Raw genomic sequence first — 25,196 nt, forward strand, 5'->3', positions numbered from 1 at the left:
GCATGTGAATCCCCTCCACCCTAGCATTTCATTATAGGGAGGGGAGAATAATCAACAAGATGAATGATGTGCTTGTGAAAGACGTCTTCTACTATCTCCTTTCTGGAAGCCCCTGCTGCCAAATGAACTATCACACTCTCATCAACTCTCTACAAGGAAAGTCCCAATCATACAAAACGAGACAGACAGAAAGAACACAGGGAAAATGGTACTCCCATTCCCAGCTTCTCATGAGTTTAAATAAAAGGGAAAATAGGGAGGATTTAGCCCTCTCTCAAAGAGATGACTTTAAGATATACCTAAATATATACATACTCATGCAGGTTTATCAGTCCTCTGGGAAATGATCCCCTTTCTCATATGCAATTCTAAATCATTTTCAAGATAAGAAGACCCTTCCCTGCCCTACGGCCCCCTCCCCTTGTGCATCCCCTGGAATCTGAGGTCAAGATGACAACAGCTTTGCATGCTTTGAGAGTACATGTCCAATCTGTCCATATATATGCACATCTGCACACACATCCATTGTAGCAGCCACAATCACACTCCATGAGTATTAAAATTGTCTCTGACGTGCAGCACGTAACTTATTTATAACATTTGTAATTTCTTGGGAAATACTGTTGACTTCAACATACATACTTCTACACTCTGGGATGATTCAGGTACGTTGATATAAAAAGCAAAATAGCTTCTTTAACACACCCATCTAGTTAAAGTTAAAATCACCTTCCTTGAAAAACTTAACTCTTGCCTTAATTTTAGGGGCCAAAAAATGTTTCTTTTATTCATCATGTAAAAAGTGCCTTTGGAAAAACAGTCACATTTCACAATGGACTAGTCACGTCTCCTTTAAATGTGTCCAATTTTAATGAATGGTCTTCACCTTGGATACCCACATTCCAGGCCTCATAGGAACAATGGTGTTTGGGCATGTGCAGTGGAGGTGGAAGATGGATTCAAGATGTTTCAAGTATGCAAAATCGCATGCAGATGTACAAACAGTACATCCAGTCAAAGCGAGTTAAGAAGGCTATATATATATATATATATATATATATATACATATATATATATATATACATACAGACACCTGAGAATGGATGAACACAAATAAAATCCAACTTGTAATTAACATACCGTGCTGTGACACCTGTTGCCTTCCACGATAAGAAGTCTGGGAGATCAAAGAAGTGTCCCGCCTTATCCCAGCAAGTCTCTCTCAAGTTCTGCCAAATGAAATACATATTAGAATCAATTATGGGCTATTTTTTCTCCCCCTCTCCTCTTTCAATAATGTTTCAAAATTTTCAAAACAAAAGCATAGCCAACAATGCCCAATAAAACATCTGTTCAGGGGCTGGGAATGGTGAGTGATATAAAAGCAGTACTATACAGGAAAGAAAAATTGGCAATTATTGATCCTTCCAAAAATGACTATAATTTCTCTTTTATTCCTCTTTGCCAACCTGGAGCAGGAGGAAGTACATTCTGCAAGGGTATGCAATCCATCTTCCCAGTGAAGGGCAAGAGGATACACTTCTAGACATATAAAAAGATTTCAAAGCTGAACAGCTGTGAACTGGGGAGAAAAAGCACACTAAGAAATTACCCGATGAAATGCAGTGTGTCCTGCCATGAAAACGGCTCCCCAGGCTAACTGGTTCCAAAGGCAACAGGAATGATAGTCCCTGCCCACAAAGAACTTCCAATCTAAGCCAGAGAGAACGGTACGGAATCAAGCTATTCTTATAACTTTTTTAAACATTTGTTGCTTCCAATTTCTTCCACACTGCCAATGTGGTCAGATTTTTTTTTCCTGCCACAGGGCTTTTTCCTTCCTCTGCCACCTCTGTCCAGAACACTCCTTCCTCACCCACCACCCCTGTTGCTCTGCCCACTTTGGTTAACCCAATCCATCCTTCCCTGGGGAGGTCTTTCAGGATCTCCTCCTCAGGTGAGGTCTGGCTGTCATATAACCCATATCACCCCGCAAGTATTTGTATAATGTCCTTCTCTTCTGCTAGATTGTAAGCTCAATGAGGTCAAGGACCCTGTCAGTTTTATGCACCATAATATCCCACAACTGTCTTTTCTCCTCCCTGGCACAGGACTGGACCCTTAGCTGTGAGGTAGAAATCACATGACTCCAGTCCCCCTGACACACTTAACTGGACTAGGGGTGGACATGTGACCTAACTGGGCCAATCAGATTCCTTCTCCCAGGAATTTAGAATCAGGATCCAAATGGAGTCATTTAACTTCTGCCTTTGAGTGGAACTGGAGGTGAGATAAACTTGGAAACTGTGAAGTGGCCATTTTTTTGCCAAGGACCTGGAGAAGTAGGACTTCAGAAAGAGAAGAGCAATACAGACAGAAGCAGCAGCAAGAAAGGTTTCCTACCACCCAGGCAACTCTCCATGTTCTGGTTTCAATTATTCCCTCCCCAAGAGGCTACAACAAAAAGGAATGTATCCTAAGTACATGGGTATCTTTGGGAACCTAAAGGCAATAAGACCGAAGATCCAAAAGAGACATATTCAGTATCTGCTAGCAGGTGACACACAGCAGACATTCGATAAATATGCATTGAACAACTAGACAAACTGCTCAGTTTCACCTTCCAATCTCTCTCCGGTGAGAGGCGCTTCAGAGTTTACAAAGGGTTTCCACATGTGTTACCTCCTTAGAACAACACAAAAGTCCTGAGTGCTGTTCTATCTATTTTATAGACATACAACTAGTCTTTATCTATATTTGCCCTCAAATTCTATGAGTTCTTCCTATTTTCTCTTCCCCTATCACCACTCTCTGAACACAGACATCCACGCACAGCAGAGAAACTGAGTATTAACCCAGGAACAGGGTCCCATTAAAACAATAATAACATCAAAAGGGCTCCGATGTAAAAGGCAGTGTTAAGCCCATCTTCTGTTGTCGTTGTTGGTTGTTTGTTTTAAATTCCTAAGCATTTGGGTGAGCGCTTACATCTAGAAAGGGCTAAACTTTCCTTTGAACACCCATACGTCTTAATGTTAAACAAAACAACACTTAAAGTTGACTAAATATGCCAAACGTAGCTCTGAACTAGCAGTATCTTTATATGCTAATAGATCAGTCAGAAAATGGTAGCCTTTGAAACTATGAGTCAAGCCACTAGTATGTCTTCTGGGTAGTCCCCCAAATCTCTTTCCATGTGCTCCGTGGTTTCGGTGATCAGTTCTCAGGGAGAAAAGGCATCCTCCTTCTAAAGACTTCAGAAATCCAAGGCCAATCAGAAATAAACCACGAAACCACTGCAGCAACAATCAGTGCTACCAGCCAAAGCCAAGCAGTCTTCCTCAACTCAGAAAATAACTGCTTCTGTTAGATCTTGTATACAGTCATTACAGACCTTGCAAAATGAGAGCTTTCAGCCTGTAGCCACGCAGACAGCCTCTGTGGACAATGGAACCCAGGCAGAATGTCTCAGAGACAGCATCAGGCCTCTGGCCAGAAAGAGACACATCGGGGGCAGGAGGGACAAAGCAGCCTGGCGGCGCCATCTTTTCTTGAGACAACGCCGGCTTCACCGAGCAAAGCCAGAGACCCTGGCTCAAACTCTCCATAGAATGAGTAACCAGAAATGGCATCATATTAGGAGTGTGAGGCATCCTTAAAAACACATGTGGTCTTGGGGGAGAAGACAGCCGTAGTATTCCCTGCCTTCTCCACAAAAGCAAAGTCTGCAGCTTAGCCAGCAAAGGAGAGGGGAAAAGCGTTTGCCTGGATGAGAGGGATGTCTCCAGAAGCCAGATCCCTTACTTGGAGATGCTGACACTACCTACGAGGTTCCCATGGTGTTCTTAGGTTGGGCTACATGATTCACAAGTGCTTAGTCATCAAATGCCAGATTGGCCAAGGGCCTATTGGCCCCTGTGGATGGATTCTTAATCCAGTTCTATGAGAAAATCTCTCCATCCCTGCCTCACCCCAACCAGCAGAGTCTCAGCCAAGGGCCTCAATCTTACTGAATTAATTCTATCCTTGGAACCACTGGGCCTGCATCAGGCACAGCGACCGTCCTCTTAGATTCTTCCACAGCTTACAACAGTGCCCCCATGTTCCTCATCTCATTGGATTCTCAGGATGGTTCAGAGGTTGTAGGTGATACACAACAGTCTGCAGGTGAAGGATGTAGAATCTGAGGTTCGGATGACAAGGCCTCAACCCAAAGCCACATGGGGCTTCCCACTCTAAAGTGAGTGTTCCTTCCTTCCCAGGCCACAGTCACCACCCTGAGGCTCCCAGATCTAGCAGAGCTGTGGGTTTTGGCCCTTTGGCAGCATCATGATGGAAGCTATTACCGTTCTTTACAGAAGAAAAAAAAAAAAAAGCAAAGCGCTCCAAAACACATTTTTTTTAATGTTTTATTAAATTTCAGAGATTTCACTTTCAATTCTGGGCAACTCACTTAACTTCTACATCCCTCACAACAACCTCCATGCACAAATGGTACACGGGCTAGAGCAAACACAGAGCAGGTCCCCAACACAAGCCAACTTTAGGCGCATCTCATCGTGTGGGTGCTGAATCCACTTCAAACTAGGAGCTCTCTGTGCCGAAGGAGTTAAGCCTCTCCTCCAGTTACCAAGCAACTAACAAAAAGTAGTCTTTTCAAGAAAAAAAAGAAATCAGCAGTGACTGGGGTGTATGACTTGGCAATAAAGGCTTCTGCATTCCAATAACAATCCTTTGAGCTAAGCAATCCCTCAGGCTTGAAAGCCACCAAAGAGAACAAATCTCTTTTTTAATCATCTATTACTTCATAAAACCACACTCAAAGCACACACAGCTGCGGGTCTTGGCAGAGGGCGGAGGTGGAGCAGTGTATCCAAGGTTCAAGGCCGGGCAGCAGCCACCCGACCAGCCTGGGGCAGAGAGATGGAGCTTTCTCCCTTTCCTTCTCACTGCCATGTCCAGGGAGGCAGTGAGGTCTCTGCTGGCTTCTAGATGCCAAGGGAACTTGGGGGTAAATGAAGCAGACACTGCAATGTATGTTGGGAGATGCGAGGATCTAGGAGCAGCATGGGAAAGTAGGGATGACCAATTAAAAAAAGATCAACTAAGTATTTTGTTATGACTTGCAGTGGGATTCTATCTGGGCTCCCTGCTGTGTGCAGTGAATGAAAGGGAAGAACAGAGCTCCCTAATTCCCTCCCAGTAAATGGTCCTGCCAGAACATCCCAAATACTCACGATGTTGTTTTCCAGCACAACGGCCCTTAAAAAAGCAAAACCTTATCCTCACTCTATATTCAAGACTGAGAATTAGGGCACAGGCTGATGGCCCAGAAAGGAGAGATGTTTCATGAAGAAACTTAATCCTCAACTTCATTCTTTAAGAAAAAAAAAAAAAAAATGATGCTGAAAACACGGACTGGGTCATAATCCCCAAACAGAAACTTCCCAGAATGAATGAAATAACTGTGTTTCATACTCCCATCCGCAGAGAAAAAGACCAAACACTGGAGATATTTTAAGTCAGACAGATAGGCTGAGAGGTTTGTGCTACCAGTGACATCTTTCTAAAAACTTAAAACTTACCATGATGTTTCTTTGTTTAAAATGGTTCGACAGTTCCTTGCGGCCTAGGATCACATTTTATCTCCTTGGCATGGCTCTCAGGACACATAACTTAGCTCCAACTTGGCCATTATTTGTATGACTCCTTCTTGGCTCACTGCCCATCATCCCTGTCTTCATCACTCCCCACCCTGATCTCACCTCATTTCTTTCTCTTCCCCAAACGCACTGTACTCTTTCATATCTCCCTGACTCTGTTGAGGCTGATGCCTCTACTTGGATTGACTTTCCCATCTTCTCTCATGACCAAACTTCTACCTTCGATTTTCAAATGCAGCTCAAATATCACCTTTTCAGTGAATCCCTCCATCCCTTGCTGTGTCCTTATTATATATTCACGTGCCTAAGTCCATCTCAAAATTTCAAACTCCTGGAGGGCAAAAAGCCGCTAACTTTTTTAAATGCAAAAAGTTTCAGGAGGTATAAAGAAACTTAAAGTCAAACTCTTTTAAAGTAAAATTACAATGAAGCTGGAGAAAGATGTGTGCAAAGGAAATGGTAATTAATAAGATGATGTATGATGATAATGTAATGAGCCTGATACCAAGGTTTGGTGAGTCAGCCTCATAACTTTCTCCTAATATTTTTTGTGTGGCCGTATATCTGCCTCTAATGAGTAATCACAAACAGGGTTCAGAGAAGGGAAAGGGCTTTGGGGCCTGGGTGGCCAAAAAAGACTTCATGGAGGATAGATTTGAGCTGAAGCCTAAAGGTCAAGTAGAATAAATATTTATGCTACTGCTGAGAATGACACCCAAAAAACAAAACTCTAAAATGACAAGGTAGATCACCCCCTTTAGAGAAGGTTTTGTTTAACTGTACCTTCAAAGAATTTATTTATAAAATGAAAGAATTCCATTGTATAATTTAAATTATTTAATTTTCAAGAACTGGATACATATATGCATCTTCCCCCCACACCTCCCCTAAAGCTCTACTGTTGTACAGAAAGGTAAATTTATAATCCACACTAGAGCAGATTTTCCAACCATAAAAATGTTATCATTTGCATGAAAACGGATTGTATTCTGCAAAGCTGATTTTGCCCAGGAACGTGATACCACCACATGCATTAGGACAACAAGGCTTTGGTATGTGGGCCCTAAGAACTTTGGAGTCAGGCAGACCTGAGTTTGATTACTGTCCTCACCACTTCCCAGCTGTGTAGCTTTAGGCAAATTAATTTCTCTAAGCCCCAGTTTCCTCAAACGCCACATTACCAGCATCCACCTCAAAGGACGTTGGGAGGGTTAAATGAAATAATGTGGAGTGCCTGATAAGTCAACGGATTTCACTCTAATTACTACTGCAGAGCTTCACGTGTTTCAAAGCGCTTTGACATGCATGATCTCATCTGACCTGTATAATTCTTTAAGGCAAAGAATAAGGGAAAGGTAAGAAATTATAAACCTCACCTTGCAGATTAAGAAAGTAAAACCCAGAAAGGGATCACAACTGTCCCAAGGTTACACAACACATAAGTGGAGAGACAGACTAAAATGTACATCTCTAATGCCCAGCCCAGTGCTAGGTCAGGGGTCTGCCTCCCTAAAGCACAATAAAATGCAGAAGGAGGAGAGAAGGATGCCATGGTAAACCTAGATAACACAGTTCCTAGTGGGTGGTACTGTCTGTGGAAGGGAGGGTTCTAAGAGAAGAGAGGGCTTTGGACTGGGTAAGGTCTTGGAACAGACGTGAAATAAAGTGGGAGACTTGGACAAACAGAGAAGTGAGGAGGTCTTCCTTACCACCTCACTCTCTTGGATCCCTTCATGCCCTTCTCATCATTGCTATTCTATCTCCTTCCTGAGCTCCTTTTCCTTAGTTTCCCTTTAAATGCAGATAGATGTTCTTGACTCATCCAAATGCTCTTCTCACTTTTCACATGCTTCCTGGACAATTTTAATTATTCCCAAGGTTCCAACCAACTACTAGCTGAGTAACATGCACGATCTCAAACTCTAAACTCTCCTGAGACACGTCTCCTGGATGCGCCACTGTACCTCTAACTCGACACGTCCATAACAGAATCTGTTATTTTCCCCAAATGTTTTCCTCCTCCTTGGTTTTCTATGTCAGGGGATCCAGTTACCCAAGGAGTCATCTTCTCCTTCTCTCTCATTGCTTACATCCAATCATCCTTCTAATTTAAACTCCCAATTAATCCATGAAGAGGTTCCCACCTCTTCACCCCCCTGTATTAGTCAGGGTTCTCCAAAGAAATAGAACCAATAGGAGACTACATATATATATCTTATGTAATATATATATACCTTATATATATAATATATATCTTATAATATGTACATCTTATATATCCTACATATATCTCCTTCATATATATGACATCTATGTACATTTGTATATTTCTTCATATATGTATATTTATTATCAGGATTGGCTCACACGATTATAGAAGCTGAGAAGTCCCAATATCTGCAGTTGGCAAGCTGGAGACCCAGCGGCTCCAATCTGAGTCCAAAGGCCTGAGAACCAGGAGAACTGATGGTGTAATTTCTAGTCCAAAGGCCAACAGGCTCAAGACCCAAGAAGAGCCAAGGTTTCAGTCAAAGACAGGAAAAGACCAATTTCCAGCTCAAGGCAGTCAGGTAGGAGGAGTTCCCTCTTTCTCAGCCTTTTTATTCTATTCAGGTCTTCAATTGATTAGATGGGGCTCACCCACATTAGGAAGGAGAATCTGCTTTACTCAGCTGACCAATTCAAATATTAATCTCATCCAGATACACCCTCACAGACACACTCAGAATAATGTTTGAACAAGTGTCACCCTGTGGCCCAGTCAAGTTGACACATAAAATTACCCACCACACCACATCTTCACTATCCTATTTTCAGTCCATCACATTCTATCACCTGGATCATTGCTATCCTGTCTATGGTATACCACAAAAGTGGCCAGAATTCTCCCCAACCCTGTATTCATGCCCTTTGCAGTATGATTCTGTAGCTCCTTGCATTGAGAGGTGAATCTAGAGAAATGTAAATCGAAACTACAATGAGGTGCCACCTCACACCAGTCAGAATGGCTATCATCAAAAACTCTACAAATAACAAAGGCTGGAGAGGGTGTGGAGAAAAGGGAACCCTCCTACACTGTTGGTGAGAATGTAAGTTGGTGCAGCCACTATGGAAAACAGTATGGAGGTTCCTCAGAAAACTAAAAATAGAATTACCATATGATCCAGCAATCCCACTCCTGGGCATATATCCAGAAAAAACTATAATTCAAAAAGATACATGCACCCCTATGTTCATAACAGCTCTATTCACAACAGCCAAGACATGGCAAACAACCTAAATATTCATCGACAGATGAATGGATAAAGAAGATGTGGTACACATATACAATGGAATACTACTCAGCCTTAAAAAAAAAAGAACTAAATAATGCCATTTGCAGCAACATGGATGCAACTAGAGATTATCATACTAAGTGAAGTAAGTCAGAAAGAGAAAGACAAATACCATATAATATCACTTATATGTGGAAACTAAAATATGACACAAATGAACCTATCTATAAAACAGAAACAGACGCGCAGACATAGAGAACAGACTTGTGGTTGACAAAGGGGGAGGGGGTTGAAGGAGGGCTGGAGTGGGAGTTTGGGGTTAGCAGATGCAAACTATTATATACAGAATGGATAAACAACAAAGTCCTACTGTATAGCACAGAGAACTATATTCAATATCATATGATAAACCATAATGGAAAAGAATATAAAAAAAGAATGTGTGTATATATATATATATATATATATATATATATATATATATATATATATATGTATATATGTATAACTGAATCACTTTGCTGTACAGCAGAATTTAACACAACATTGTAAATCAACTATACTTCCATTAAAAAAAAAAAAAAAGAGGTGAATCTGTTTCTCTACCACTTGAACTGGGGCTGGGCTTAGGACCTGGCTTGACCAATGCAATGAAGCAGTAACACCACTGTGTTACCGAGCTCTTGAAGACCTTGCTCTTGTCTTCTTGGAATGTAGAGCTGCCACATGAGGCAGCTCAGGCTGACCTGCTGGAGGATGAGAGGACACGTGGAGCAAAAACCAACCGTCCCGGCCAAGGCTCCACACATTCAAGACAGCCGAACAGAGCTAAGATCAGGAAACCCAGCAGCCCTCCGGAGACTCCTGAACGCATTCAGCAGAGACAAGAAAATCCATTTAGCTTAGCTCATCCCTAATTAGTAACCTGCATAATTACGAGGTAAATAAATGGTTGCTTTTTTACTCCATCAAGTGTTGAGGTGGTTTGTCACCACCCTAACTGATACAGCCTCTTTCAAATTTTAACCCCCTCAATTCCCACCCTCTACACAGCCAGTTAGAATATAATGGCCTATGTAAAATGCATATTTGACTATATAAATCATTCATTCATTATTTATTTGGTATCCTCTACATGTCAGGTACTGTGCTCAGTGCAAGGGAAATGAGAGCAAACAACAGACACAGCCCCACCCACAGGGAGCTTTCAATCTAGTACCCTTTGCACCCTTCAAAGTTTTCTACTACCTTTGGAGTTAGAGGTTAAATTTATTAACATGGCATGTACAAACCATGTCTTACTTGCCAGCTTCGTCTCTGATAGATCTGAGATACTGCACTAAAATCACGTACACTGTCCTTTTTCTCACCATTACATCTTTATTCATAGTGTTCCTTATCTGGATACCCTCCCTCTCTCACCTGGCCAACATGTGCTCATCATTTAGGACTCAAGTGTTACGCACTCCATGACATCTTCTCTGATTCCCCTAAGCTGAGTAGGGTGTTCTGTGCTATGCCCCCATAATACTCAGTGAATAGCCCCATCATAGCACTTCCCATCATCTGTTCACATGTCTATCTCTCTCCCTAAACTGAAATATCTAAGAGTCAGGGACTGTGTTTTTGTTCAGTCTCTCTGTTCCTAGGACCTCGCATTGTATCTGATCTATAGACGATGAATAACATTAGGTGAATGAATGAACAAATAAATGAATGAGCAGAGATGTGCAAGCTAAATAGGAGTTTATGTAAATGGAAATAAGAAATGAATGGATAAGTGAATGAGGTTGTGAATAAGGACTGTCCCAGTTTCTCTTTTCTCATTCAAGTTAATGGCTTTTCACCATCTGTCTTAGGGGCAGAGACATATCCTAGCCAAGCCAGACTGCCAGGAAGATAAATTTCTCTTCTTGGGGTGAGCAGGTCCTTTGGAGAAGTTTCACTTTAATTGGAAAATGGATTCATTCACTTCCTGGCTGGGACTCCTGCGTCAGTGCAGCACCAGGCTGAACGGCTGCCAAGCGTACTGGAGAGGGGGCTGAGGTGGGAAAAGTGCTCCATCAAATGTCGGGTGCTCTGGGACATCTGAGGACAACCTGGTGTCCAGTCTAGGCTGGCTCCCAGTGGTGGCCCTCCTCTTTCTCTCCCCAATTTTCTTCAACCCAAACTTTGCTTACCCCCAACACATAAAGGATGGGTGTACTTTACGGTCCCATTTGGCACTTCTCGGGGGCTCATCTGGGTATGTATATATGTGTATATATATCTCCTTCTTTATTTATACCACTGTCACTTCCTGCAGGGCACAGACAAGGTCCACGACTGAGAAACCCCTTCACTACTCAACTAGTAGAAGAGCAGAACTTCATAAACTCTTCCGTATGATGGATGTGTAACAGTCCAATGTCACAGAAAACATCCCTTTCTAAGGAACACTTCTGCATCTTTTGTGAAGGGTCCTCGTATAGGGCACTGAACACTGTAAGGTTTTTGTGACCTGGCTCCAGGCTTCCATTTAGCCTCACCTCTCAACACCTTTGTGTTTCAGCACCCCTCCCCTCCCCCGTCTGATTCCTCAGTCTGACTGATGCAACGGTAGTTCTAGTAACACAATGTGCTACTCTACACCGAGGTGCCTTTGCACACTCCACTGCCTCTTCTCCAGAGTCAGACTGCAAGGGTGCATATCCTGGCTCTAATACATCACAGCTGTGTGGCCTTCAGAAAGCAACTGAACTACTCTTCACTTTTCCTTCCCCGTCCTATGAGAATTGCAGAGGACAATAGTACTACCTTCACCACAGAGCTGTTGAGAGAACAACGAGCAAGTGTATGTGAAGTGTTCAGAACACCATCTGGCTCAGAGTAAGCACGTCTTAAATGATTGTTCTCATTAGTTAGAATGTCAGTCCCGCCACGTTTCCATCTTCAGGAAGGAGCTGGGGCTTTGGAGACTGACACACTTCAGTTCAAACCTTGGTTCTCCTAAGGGAACCCTCCTATACTGTTGGTGGGAATGTAAATTGGTACAGCCACTATGGAAAACAGTATGGAGGTTCCTTAAAAAAACTAAAAATAGAGCTACCACATGACCCAGCAATCCCACTCCTGGTCATACATCCGAATGAAACTATAATTCACGCCATACATTTTATCCATTTAAAGTGTACAATTAAACGGGTTTTAGTATATTCACCGAGTTGTGCAACCATCACCATGATTTTAGTGCCAACTCCTCACCTTACAAGAAACCTGTTACTCATTTCCCCTGACGCCCACAGTCCTTAATCTACTAATCTTTCTATCTCTATGGATTTGCCTATTCTGGACATTTCATGTAAATGGAAAAAGTGGTATTTTGGTGACCAGCTTCTTTCACTTAGCATAATGTTTCCAAGGTGTGTGTGTGATGGTTTTACTGCTTTTATCATGAGCATTATACATGCTTGGAGAGAAAAAACAAACAAACAAAAAACAAAAAGATACATGCACCCCTATGTTCCCAGCAGCACTATTCACAATAGCCAAGACATGGAAACAACCTAAATGTCCATCAAAAGATGAATGGATAAAGAAGATGTGGTACACATATACAATAGAATATTACTCAGCCATAAAAAATATGAAATGATGCCATTTGCAGCAACATGGATGGACCTAGAGATTATCATACTAAGTAAAGTAAGTCAGAGAACAACAAATACCATATGATATCACTTATATGTGGATCTAAAATATGACACAAATGAACTTATCTACAAAACAAACAGACTCACAGACACAGAAAACAGACTTGTGGTTGCCAAAGGAGAGGGGGTGGAAGAGGGATAGACTGGGAGTTTGGGATTAGCAGAGGCAAACTATCATATAGAGAATGGATAAACAAGATCCTACTGTACAGCACCGGGAACTATATTCAATATGCTGTGATAAACCATAATGGAAAATAATATGAAAAAGAATGTCTATATGTGTATGTGTATATATGTGTGTGTGTGTGTGTGTGTGTGTGTGTGTGTGTGTGTATGTATGTATAACTGAATCACTATGCAGTACAGCAGAAATTAACCCAAAATTGTAAAGCAAATAAATTTTTAAAAATAATAAAATTTAAAAAAAAAAAAACACCTTGGTTCTCCTACTTGGTAATTACATTACTCCTGGCCAGTCGTCACCTAATATCTCTGGGTTTCCCTTTGTTCACTGACAGCAATGTTTAACTCATTATATTGATAGTAGGATTCAATTCAGTGAGGTTATGCACGTTACAATGCTCATCCTGGCACATCCCCAGTAAATGTTAGTTTCCCCCACAATCCTTACTCTTCTCAAATTATATGGGGCCTATCCATTTTCCCTATTAGACTCTTAGGTCTTTTTAAGGAAGGACCATAATTAAGTCACCTGTAGCCCTACAGTTAACATGAAATAACTATTTCTTAAATGCAATACTTATTGACCATGCAATAATTTGTCTATCAGTCTTGGTTTGTGGCCAGGTGTGTGCTACATATGAAGGTAACCATAGATGAAAGGCAGGAATATACTGGTCCTAATCCTCAGGTTGCTTATTGGTGAGGTATAGCAAAGAGTCTGCATAGGAAACACCCAGCCGTGATACAGAAGTAGCACAGAATAATTCAAGTTTGAAAATATCTGATTTATAAACTAAGGATGCTGCATGGTCATGAAAGAAAGGCACTGTTGTGGGCAGGCAGCAGAAGAAACGTATTACTTGGGAGGGAGTGCCTGACCTCGCTGTGGAGGGAAGGCAAAGACTAAGGAAGATGGGATGGAGGGCAGTCCAGCTGAGGCAACGGGCCTGAACAAAAGTGCAGAAAGAAGCAGCACCTGCATCCCTGGCCATGGAAAAGGAGCCCTGAGAATGTCAGCCTGAGAGATGTGCACTGAAGTGGAGTAGGAAGCGAATCTGAATTCATTAGACAGGCCACAAGAGAATGGGGGCCCTTGAGGTCTGAGCAGGGGGTGATTTGTGACTCCAGTTTTAGGAAGGTTAGGACAGAAAAAACATGGTGGGAAGTCTGGAGGGGAGAAGAGGTGGAAGGCAGGAGGACCAGTTTCCATACACATTTCTGACACAGAAGAAAGAAGAGAGGAAAAGGAAGAAAGAAAGGAAAAAGGAGGCAAAAGAGAAGATGAGTGAGAAAGAAAAGGAAACAAAGATTATGTAGAAGAGAGAAGTGGCGAAGAAATGAGAAGAAAAAGACAAAAGCAAAAGATGAACAGAGAGAGAAAGGGAAGATGGGGTGAAGAGAAAGAATAGTTTAAACATGAGAAGGGAATAAAGTGAGAATGACAGAAAAAGAGCAAAATGAAAAAGACGTGTGGAAAACAAGAGCAGGACCATGACAACGTCCCGACAATGAGACATAACGTGGAGAAGGAAGGGCAGAAGGCAGAGCCCCGCTCGCGGTCTGCAGCCAGCCTCTCCTCTGGGTGAATGAAGTCATGGCTGATGTCACCACCTCTGAGTCACACGCCCACCAAAGAGAAGGAGGAGGCCCCGCCCAGGGTTCCATCCCACCCTCCTGGACAAGAGGGGTTCATTCTCTGCCTTGCGCTCCAGGACATTGTCTAGTCTGGTCCTGAGAGGACTGAAATGAGGAGGGCTTCTCCTTGGGCCCAGGGAGGACACTGCAACCACAGAAGCACGCCAAGCCTGTCGTCACTGGGTTCTCAGGTCCAGGCCCTGAGGTGCAATGGTCAGAACAGGGGTGACAGAAGCTTCTGGCTTATCTATGACTGGGGTTAGGGCTCCATCCCATGATGTCCAAAAAGGAAATTCCCATAATGAATGGTACTGAATACGCAAAAGGGCCTCCAAAGGTGCTTTTAGACTGAACTAGAACTGCTTTCTCACATTCTAGGCTCGCACCACGCTCTACTTGCAGCCCCACGGAGGCCTCCTTTCCTCGGATTGCCAGACCTCTTCCCACGCCAGTCCATCCACCCCACTGAGTGCTTACCTCCAACAGCCCCCAGCCTACATGTCACCTCCTCCTGACTCCTCTCCCCTAACCCGGGCATATTTCCAGAAGGAACTGAATTTCCATCCTACCTAAAGAGCACTGTGACTTTATTTCTGTCCCTCTTCTAGAATATGAGCTGCTTGAGGACAGGGACTCTGGTTTACTGCTATACTCCCAGCATTTAACCAAGTACTTGAAATAAAATAAATTTTCAATAAATATTTGCTGAATGAATGAATGTCCTCGGTCAACTCCGGCAGGAACCGATGGGTACCATGCTAGTATTTTTAGACCTCTTCTGAGGTCTAAAAACCTCTCCTCTTACAGCCATCATCCTGAGAATGCTGGTTACTGAAGACAGTACCCTATAAGCTACTAATAACAGTGCAAGTGAAACTGCTCTCTAAACAGTTGCTTGGGGCATCAGAGGATGGATTTACTCTCCCCCTGATTCCTCCGCTCTCCACAACCCTGGGTCTGTGAGCTGCTGTGGAAAGGGCACAGGCTTGAGTTAGATTTAAGTTAGATGCCCTGCTCTAGCACTCACTCCTAACCTGTTCCCACAAGCTCAAACACAAATACTACTACCTACTCCCCAAGTTGTCCATCAAGATTAAGCACGGTTAAAAAAAAAAAAGGGCCGACCCTCAGACCATGTGGATTTTTCCCTTCACTCTTAGCTCTCTTAACTGCATCTAGAGATAAGTATATGAAAAATAGACCTCACTAACCTTTTGCCCAAAAATCAACTTCTGTCCTAATCATCATCTGAAAATACATCCCTACCACCAGCACCCTACAACTTACCAAATAACTTCTGATACAAAATATTGTTGTCAATACCATTTCATGAACAGGAAACTAAGGCGCATACGTGAAATGAATTGCCCAAGATCATGCAGAGAGTAAGTGAACAACCTGGTGTGAAACCTCGGCCACTTGAACTCCAAACCCAATACTCCTTCACTGCTGCCCGGCTGCTGCTTCCCAGGACATGGGCGGTGCTTGATAAACACCTGCACAGTGGTTCACTCCCTTCCTCAGGTCCATGGTCTGGTCTCTGACCCCCGGCCAAAGCCAGACCACACGGCCTCATGCCAAGACAACTGCAGTAGGTTTCACTCTGGTCCCCATTCTCTCCCCATCTATCTTAGGCTCACAGAATGCCAGCACTGAAAGAGAACTTCAGGGGTTATGGCTGTTCCCAAATGCCAGACCCTGAACTGGTGCTCGTCCATGACTGGTCATTTTCACTAACCAGTGGTGAATAATACAAATAGTGCTAGAGAAGATGAAATCCCTATTATTAACAATATTATGAATAATTAATTGGTAAAAAGATCTTATGTCCTGGTAGCTTGCTTTGCTTTCCTTGGGCAAGCTCCAATACTCTGCACATGCAGCATTACTGGAAGAAAACATTTATCCGTGCCACAGTTCAGACCCTTAAGCGAAGCCCGAATGAGAGACAGAGGCCAGAGAGGGCAGAGCCACTTACCCAGGCAGCTTCTAATTCCCTCCGAACACTCCCTGGTCTTGCATTTTTGAGCCAGAAGACACTGACTCTTGAGATGACACAGCCTGGAAGCCAGACTAAAGCAGCTTTTTGAGAGGGTGTGGGTAGGGGTATTGATAAGGCTGTAGAGCTGAGATCAGACTTCCTTTTACTACTGAGGTCACTCCCAAGTTTCACCTAATCCACAGCCTCTCCATACAGGAAGGATTCAGAGAGATGTGGGCTTAGATGGGGATCCCTGAGTCCCTTTGTCATTCAACCAGCAGAGTGGACACAGCTTCATGCACAGAGACTGGCCTCCAGTGAGGTCTTAGCTGCAGAAGTACTGCCAGGACCCTGGGGTTTAGAAGAACTAAGGAACTAGCTGGATCATTTATTCATTTTTTCCAACTGCAGATGTTTCAGGAGGAGGTAAATGCAAAGAGGAGGAAGAGGCCAGCTCTTTGGGAGGTAACTCTAACGTGCTAGAGCAGCGGTCTCCAACCTTTCTGGCACCAGGGACCAGTTTCGTGGAAGACAATTTTTCCACGGACCGAGGGCAGGGAGGAGGATGGTTCAGGCGGTAATGTAAGCAATGGGGAGCGATGGGGAGCGATGGGGAGCGGCAGATGAAACTTCGCTCGCCCGCCCGCCGCTCACCACCTGCTGTGCGGTCCGGTTCCTAACAGGCCGCAGACAGGTACCAGTATGCAGCCTGGGGGTTGGGGACCCCTGTGCTAGAGCACAGACAAAATAGGAATGGGTTGAAGTTTGTGTAGTGGAGGGAATCTTAGACCTCACCCGGTCTCAAGCGTGATTCTTTAACTGTGAGTCTAACTTAGGATAACTTTTTTATTCTAGAGTTCATATTTATCTTAAAAATTTAAGCCATACAAATGTGGTATCTGGGATCTGAAATTTAAACTAAGAGAACTAGGTATCTCATCTGTAGGGTAGACAGGGGCACCTTGCCTGATAAAGACTGGAGTTGGCCAGCTAACTTTTGTCTCCTTAAATTCATTTCCTAGAGTTAGAAAACCCAGGTTTTCGCATCCCAACACTGCCAGAAGTAACAGAGTCAGTAGGTAGTAATCCATCTAACTCCCTCCATCCTCATCTTCTTTATCTGCGAAGTAAGTGATAACACCTACCTCACAGGATTTTCAAAAGAATTAAATAAGATAGCAGAGTTAAAAGCACACGGTAGATAGTTAATAAATTCTAGTGCAGGTGTTGATGATGTTTGTAGACAGCAATCAAACAGGGTCAATATCTTAAATAGAATTTAGTAAGTATCTCGGAAAGGTATTATTTCAAACTGTTTTCACAAGGGTAACAATATCTCAACTTACTCCAAAAACTTAAGGTGGATTGACTGGATGGATAGAAGAACATATAGATGGATATATATGTGATAAACCAAGTACAGTAAAATGTTAATGGCAGAATCTAGGTGATGGTTCTAAGTGTTCACTATAAAATTCTTTCAACTTTTCTGTATGTTTGACAATTTTGATAATAAAATGTTGGGAAAAAATGGCTTTCACAGCCTCTTACACTTGGTCCTAGACTTGGGAGCCCCTTGAGATTAAAGGATACTCTTGACTTCCACCTTGTCTCCCCATCACCAGGCACAATGCCTTCCTCATAGCAGTTACTAGATGAATGTTTGTTTCACTGATTAAATGAATATATCCCTACAATAGCAGAACAGTTATTCTCATTTTGAAGACAACAGAACCAAAAAAAAAAAGAATAAAACCAACCCATATGTTCAGAGAAATGAGATTTACTTACCTCTCCAGAAGAATGCCCTGACTTGCATCTTGTCTGACTTCTGGCCTCCCTCCTCCCTTTCCCCAGTTAACATCCACCTATCCTGGGCCCCCAGATTTCCAAGCTAACAGTTCACCTTAGTGCAGTTGATCACGCTAATGAGTTCCTATATCACAACACACCTTAACTGCACTGTCTTTTTTAGTGTCTTTTCTAAAGACAGTATTTTCCTCCAATAGATGTGACCTCCATTTTAACCACTGTAAGGAAAGAATTTTGTTCGGTTTTTGATTTACATCAAATCATACCATGTGAGCATAAGGCCAGCCAAACTTAGCAATCTTTCTCTCGCTTCTCTGGTTATACTGTAAATGCCTAGATGTAGTTGACACCCCTACACAGTGGTCGGACAAGGCTGGCAGCAAGGAAGCTGGGCACGTGGACTACGCTATTACAGCCATAAGTCTGGAACGGACCAGGAAACAAGAATTCATTTAGCAAATAGTTATTGAATATTTTTTCAATGCCAAGCACTGTGTTTGGGTCGGGGAAGACAATAGTCAGGTATGGAGAGAAAGATTTGTTCCCTCCTCTTATGGAGCCAAGAATCCACCAATCCAAATGAGGAAGGAACATGGTGCAGCAGAAAAAAAACAAGACAGGATTTAGATCCAAAAGGACCTTCATAAAGATCCAATCCTGATATCTGTGGACAAGTCATTGCATCTCTTTGAGGCTTACTATGTTTATCTATAAAATGTAACAAATAGTAATATTTAACTTGCAAGGCCATGTCACCAATCAAATAAAGAAAACATATGTCCAAGTCATAGAAGTTATAAAGTAAAATACAAAATACAGTATCATAACAATAGCTGACATTTATTAAATGTTATTAGGTATCAGGCCAAGTCCTTTTTTTTAAAAAATTCTGGCCTGCTTTTTTAAATTACTTTGTTGGACTATAAAAGTAAAAGAATACAGCACATATTTGGCATAAATCAAATATGCAAATGCAGGGATAAGGAAAGGATTCACTGTCCAGGTAAATGAAGGCAGGCCATCAGCCTCAACACTCCATATATTTTAGTTACGAGCCCAGTTTATGGGAAGACCACCCTGGAGAGAAAATCCACAACAGATGCCCTAACATCAGCTGACAGTACCGTCCGCAGTGCTCAAAGGCTGGGAGGAATCTGGTCCAAACGTAAAACGGCCCTAGTATAAACATTCTAAAGAGAGGTTGTTTGATTCAGTTGATGTGACTTGGATTTTCTTGGGGGTGAAGGGAGCAACATAAAGGGGTTAGTCCCCTCAGAGCACAAAGACACAGAGGAGAGGCCCAAAGGAGTTACTGCATCAATCTCACAAAATAAGCAGTGACTCAAGGTAACAGACTGCAGCCAAGGGATGGCTCTGGGGTAGAAAGGAGTAGTAATACTCCAAACTTCCTTTTCCACAACAGGGAAGAGAAAATTAAAGTACACTCAACTTGCAGTGGATCTTTACTTTGGAATGGAACTATCTGGACAGACAAAACCCAGCAATCAAAAATGGCATGATAAATGATTTGATAAGTTCATCCATCCATCCGTTAAAATATTTACTGAGTTATCAGTGTTAGATGCTAAGCAATGCCCTAGACACCAGGGACATGGAGATAAGTGAGGTACAGTATAGTTTAATGAATTCCAGGGTAGAGGTAAGGGGAGGATGCCATAGGGAACAGAGGGCAGGACCCCAATCAACATGGAGAAAGTCAAGGAAGGCTTCCTGGAGTTTTAAGAATTAGTATAAGTTTCCCCAAGTGAAAAGAAATGATTTTAAGTTTGCCAGGCAGAAGGAAGACCTCAGCAAAGACCCAGAGGTGTAAGAGAACATGGGTATGGTATCCTTAGATCCACTGACCAAGAAATTCCCCATGTGGAAAGTCTTTCCATTTCTCTAAGCATTTTGTAATAGGAAAAGTAATGATGGATTCCTTGAACAAATTCCCGCAGTCTGGGTCTCAAATCCAAGTGCCTAGAGGGGTAGTTGCTGGAAAAGGAAGTGGTGAGGCAGGCTAGGTGGGGACCACTGTGAAATGAAGGACAATCGCCCCTTCTCGAGGGGCAGCCCCTGCACAGCTCTGGCCAGTTCCTTCCACGTGGGAATGTGAACCCAGGACTGCTAAATCCTTTTGTTATTTTTTCTAGAGAAGCAGAAAAATCTGGATTTTTATGTGAAGTTTCTTAGTTTTTAAATGTTGGACACTAATTCAAAAAAGAATTTTTTTTCAAGCATAGGGTGGGTCCAACAAAACCCATCTGGGGACCAGATTCAGCTTGCGAGCTGCCAGCCTGTAACCCTGCACATGGGCAGAAATGAGCAACAGGGCAGTGAGGGCCAACGGATAGAGCCCAGGGGCTGAAGGCGGGCTGGACTTGGTGAGAATCCTGGCTCTACCACTTACTTATTGCCTAGCTTTGGGGAAGCAAGCTACTTAAGCCCTCTGGGTCTTGTTTTCCTCATCTGTATAATGGGATAATAATACTGTGTCACTGAGGGGCTTAGATGAAATACTGCATGTAAAGTCCCTCATACAGTGCAGATGGTTTAGGAAAATAATCCCAAGAAGAAAAAAAAAAATCCCATGCTAAATAACGAAGTGTTGTCAACCAGAAAGGTTAGCTGGGACTATAAGATTACTTTTCAATGGAAAAGTACAAAGAAGTAATAAAAGCATGATCATTGTGCTATAACATTAGCAAACTATACCAACCACGGATAGTGTCTCATTATTGTTTTTTGTAATATACAGCCATATTTTTTCTATACTGTAAGTTTCTTAAGACAAATGCATTTATAAGACTGCACAGCCTCATAATTTTTTTTCCCTTTCACATTATAGTGTAAACTTTGTTGTTGCTATACAAATATTTATTATCTACCCAGTACATATGCCAGAAGGATATTTTTGAAGTCATAAAACAGATCATGTCACACGTATGTTTAAAATCCATCAACCATTTCTCACTGCTCTTAGAATAAAATCGAAATTCCTGTCCACGGCCTCAAGGCTGTGCAGGATCTGGCCCCTGGTCACCTCTCTTACCCCGCCTCCTGCCACTCCCTGCCTTGCTCATACCTGCCAGCCCCACTACCTCCTATGCTGATCTCTCAGGTGCTTTCCTCCCCTCATTGAATCTGCTGCTCCCTCTTCCTGAAAGTCTCATCATTCTTGTCAACCAAAACCTCCCAAGAGAACACACTAGCTATGCCAAATCTGTTCATCTGCCATTCTCCTTCATAGCGTTTTCCAGAAAACAAAATCACTTTGCATATGTATTTGTCTCCGTGTCTATTTTCTGCTGTTCTATGCTAGAATCTAAGTTCCCAGAAGGCTACCCAGGGCCCTCATCTGTCTTGCTCACCTTGGCAACCCCAGTGCCCATCATATAGGAGACACTCAGCCAAGACTTTTTAAATGAAAAAAATGAACCCACCACCCATTGTTCCCAGCCTCAGATTCTCCTGAAGTCGTTACTTTCAAGTTTTTTCCCTGAACTAGATTAGTCAAACCCTGCAAGGCAAACACTTGAAGAGGCAGTAGAGTGAAATGGTGATAAGCCCATTCTATGGGTCTGAAATGCTAAGGTTCAAACCCCAGCCTTGCCATTTATTAGCTGAATAACCTTAGGCAAATTGCTTAACACCTGTGAGGCTGTTTTGTTATCTGTAAAAGGTGAGACTTACATCATAGGGTGGTTGTGAGGATTCGATGAGTTTAACATGGATGAAATGCTTAGACAAGTATTAGGTATATAATAAGCACTGTATACATTTTAGCTACTGTTTTCATCTAATTCCTTATTCTGTTCTTATTGCTTAGTCCAAAAAGGCTGTAATTTGGGGGACTTCCCTGGTGGTCCAGTGGCTAAGGCTCCGCACTCCCAATTCAGGGGGCCCAGGTTTGATCCCTGGTCAGGGAACTAGATCTCACATGCCACAACTAAAAGTTCCATGACACAACTAAAGATCCCACGTGCCAAAACTAAAAGATCCTGCATGCCGCAACGAAGACCCGGCTCAGCCAAATAAATAAATACGTATACATATGTGTGTGTGTGTGTGTGTGTGTGTGTGTGTGTGTATTTTTTTTTAAAAGGCTGTAATTTTGTGAAGGCCGAGACCACTTCTGGGTTCCCACAGTGAACTGCACAGGCCCCCACAGGAGGGGGATGGGGGATGGAGCTGTTTGTATCGTTCTTGATGTACGTGTGCTTACATGATACGAGACTAGGAGTAAGACATTTAACTTTTTTGAGCCTCAGTTTCCTCATTTATAAAAAGAGGTAATATCTACCCCACAAGACTAGTGTAAAGATTAAATAATCATTGTGGAATAAAATAAATCTGGAGCTGGAGGCACTGGTGAATTTTAGGGGAAACAAGTAGAAGGTATTCAGTAAGTCAATCTGCTTTGCAATTCAAAGCTGGCTGCTTTCTGGTATAGGTATTACACATAGGATGTGGATGATTCAAATAAATGAATGACTCTGAAAATATGTTTTATACTCTTCTACTATTTTCTATGATTGTCTCTGACAACTTTGTGGTCATTTTTAGATGGTTTCCGTAGCCATTATTCAAACAGGAAAAACATACCACTCATTACACTCAGCTACTTAAAATAAGATATTCTAGTGTTTAAAATTCTCTCGATTGGTGCTAGAATGTTATTGACATGCCCATCAGTAGAGACAAACATTTTTATGCACAGTGGAAGTGAGAATTAAACTACTCTTTGAATAAGATATTTTGCAAATATCCGACTAAATTATAATAATTCCACAAGGCTGATATTATTATCATCATTTGACAGCTAAGCCTGCTGAAACTCAGAGATGCTGACTTAGCCTAAGGTTGCAAAATTGGTAAATGGTGGAGAAAGATTTAAATGCAAGTGTGTTTGGCTTCAAATCCTGTACTTTTTTTGTTGTTACAGAACTGTGTTCTATCTCCCAAAGTTCCAATCTTGTATGAGCTGTACTGCTAAGATCTGATGAATGTAGGTAAATAATATCAGACCTATGCACAAAATTTAAAGCCAGAGTAACTAACAGAAAAAGACTATAGTTTCCACCAAACTGCCACCAAAAAAGAAATGGTGCATGTCCAAGAAAGAAACTGACATTGTTTATCTTTCATAAAGTTTCAAGATGAGAAACCTAAAGAAAAGAGAATAATTGTTACTATATCATCAAGAAGAATGAAAGAATAAGGCCAGTCGAGGCCCTTACTGTGCCAGCCTCTTACTGTACAGAAGGGACAAGGACCAGGCTTTCCTGAAGTCTAACAGAGTTTTCTTTTCAAGAGTTCCTACTGCAAAGCATCCAATGCTAGGTGTGCTAGCACCTTCCACAGCTAGCAGGAAGTTATCAAACCACCCCTCTGGGTATCCAAACTCCCAGGTTCCTCCCAAGAATCTACATGCACAGGATAAAGCACATTAGAACCAATCAGAGAATCATTTACTCATTTTCCCAATATGTTATCAGGGGAACAGAAACAGAAGGGCATGGACTGGGGAGATGAAAGGGGCAGATATATTTTCTAAACCCATCAACAAAATCCTCTGACATTCCAGCCAGCTGCTTCCAGACCTTTGGAATGAACAATGAAAATTGCAAACTATAAAATGATTAGCTTTCTGTTCTGCTGACAATAGCAAAAAGAGGAAATGAGTTAAAAGACGGACTGGAATATCTCCATGCATCCGCTACAAGCCAGATAATTATCTTCCATTAACACTGAGCTGTCAGGATCGGCATCAGCCTGTTAACTTGCTTGACCTTCCTCAGCCTGCACCTTGTTACCCTACAATGTTTCATGTTTATAAAGATAGGAGACTCCAGCTGTTCCAGCCTGAGAGAACTTAATTTACATTTGGCCTTCATTAAGATGAGAGTCAGAATCATTGAGACCAAATGGAGAAGCCAGACTGCTGGGGGTTATGAAAAAATCAAATGGCATTTTTCCTTTTATCTGACAATTCTTATTAAGGAGACATACGTCAACCTAAAACACACAAACCTTATATGTAAAGGACATGATTAAAATTCCATATTGCAGAACTAGGACCCTAGTGGCTTTGCCCAAAAGGTACGGTGGTCCTAGTACATCACTTCTGTCTTCTGAGAAGTCTGAACTCCAAATTCTGCCCAACTCCCTCTGACATCTGATTCCAGGCTAAGGACAAGGAGCACATGAATGACAGCAATACTGAGATGAGTGGTCAGCTCTGACTCCTCCACCTAGCTCACCCCTCATGGCCAATCAGCCTCAATGTCCTGCTGACATTAACCCCTAACGATTTCTGGAACCCACCTCCTCTCCATCCCACAGTGCCTAATTCAGGTCTCATCACTTCTCACCTGGAAAACTGCAATAGCTCCTTATTGGCCCACTCAAATCATTCAGAAAATATTTACTGAGTACCTACTATCTGCCAGGCATTTAATTAGGGATAGGGACACAACAAGGAACAAAATGGATATCATCTCCATCCTCCTGTGGATTACTATGGTTGGAGGGGGTGAGCTTTTATACAAATCATCATACAAATTGACGTGTCATTACAATTTATGAAAGATACAATGAAGTAAAATTAAGAGTACAATGACAAGAGACCTCTGATTTATTTGAGGGTCAGGAAAGGCTTTTTTAAGGACGTGACAATAAAGCTGAGACCTACATGATGAGTTAGAATCAATGGTGAGAAGAGGGAAGAATATTCAAGCAGAAGGCACAGCATCAGAGCATCATTAAGACCAGAGGTAAGCAAACTTTTTCTCTAACAGTCCAGAGAGTAAATATTTTCAGCTTTGCAGGCCATGCACTCTCCATCTCAAATACTCAGTTCTACCAATGCAGGGCAAAAGCACCATGGACAGTAGATAAACGAACAAGCGTGGCTGTGCTCCAATAAAACTTTATTTATGGCCACTAAAAT

At 42.3% G+C, this 25,196-nt stretch overlaps 1 protein-coding gene across 4 annotated transcripts in view; it reads right to left on the reverse strand.

The window, feature by feature from the left end:
- Positions 1 to 25,196, reverse strand: part of FGGY (FGGY carbohydrate kinase domain containing) — a 412,972-nt gene that overhangs the window by 342,810 nt on the left and 44,966 nt on the right. For all 4 annotated transcript variants that reach the window (XM_061186510.1, XM_061186511.1, XM_061186512.1 and 1 more), the window contains exon 5: positions 1,141 to 1,229. In XM_061186510.1, the coding sequence (XP_061042493.1) occupies positions 1,141 to 1,229 (89 nt within the window). The remainder of the gene's footprint in view (positions 1 to 1,140; positions 1,230 to 25,196) is intronic.

This window comes from Eubalaena glacialis, chromosome 3 (assembly GCF_028564815.1).
Source record: "Eubalaena glacialis isolate mEubGla1 chromosome 3, mEubGla1.1.hap2.+ XY, whole genome shotgun sequence".
Lineage (NCBI taxonomy): Eukaryota > Metazoa > Chordata > Mammalia > Artiodactyla > Balaenidae > Eubalaena > Eubalaena glacialis.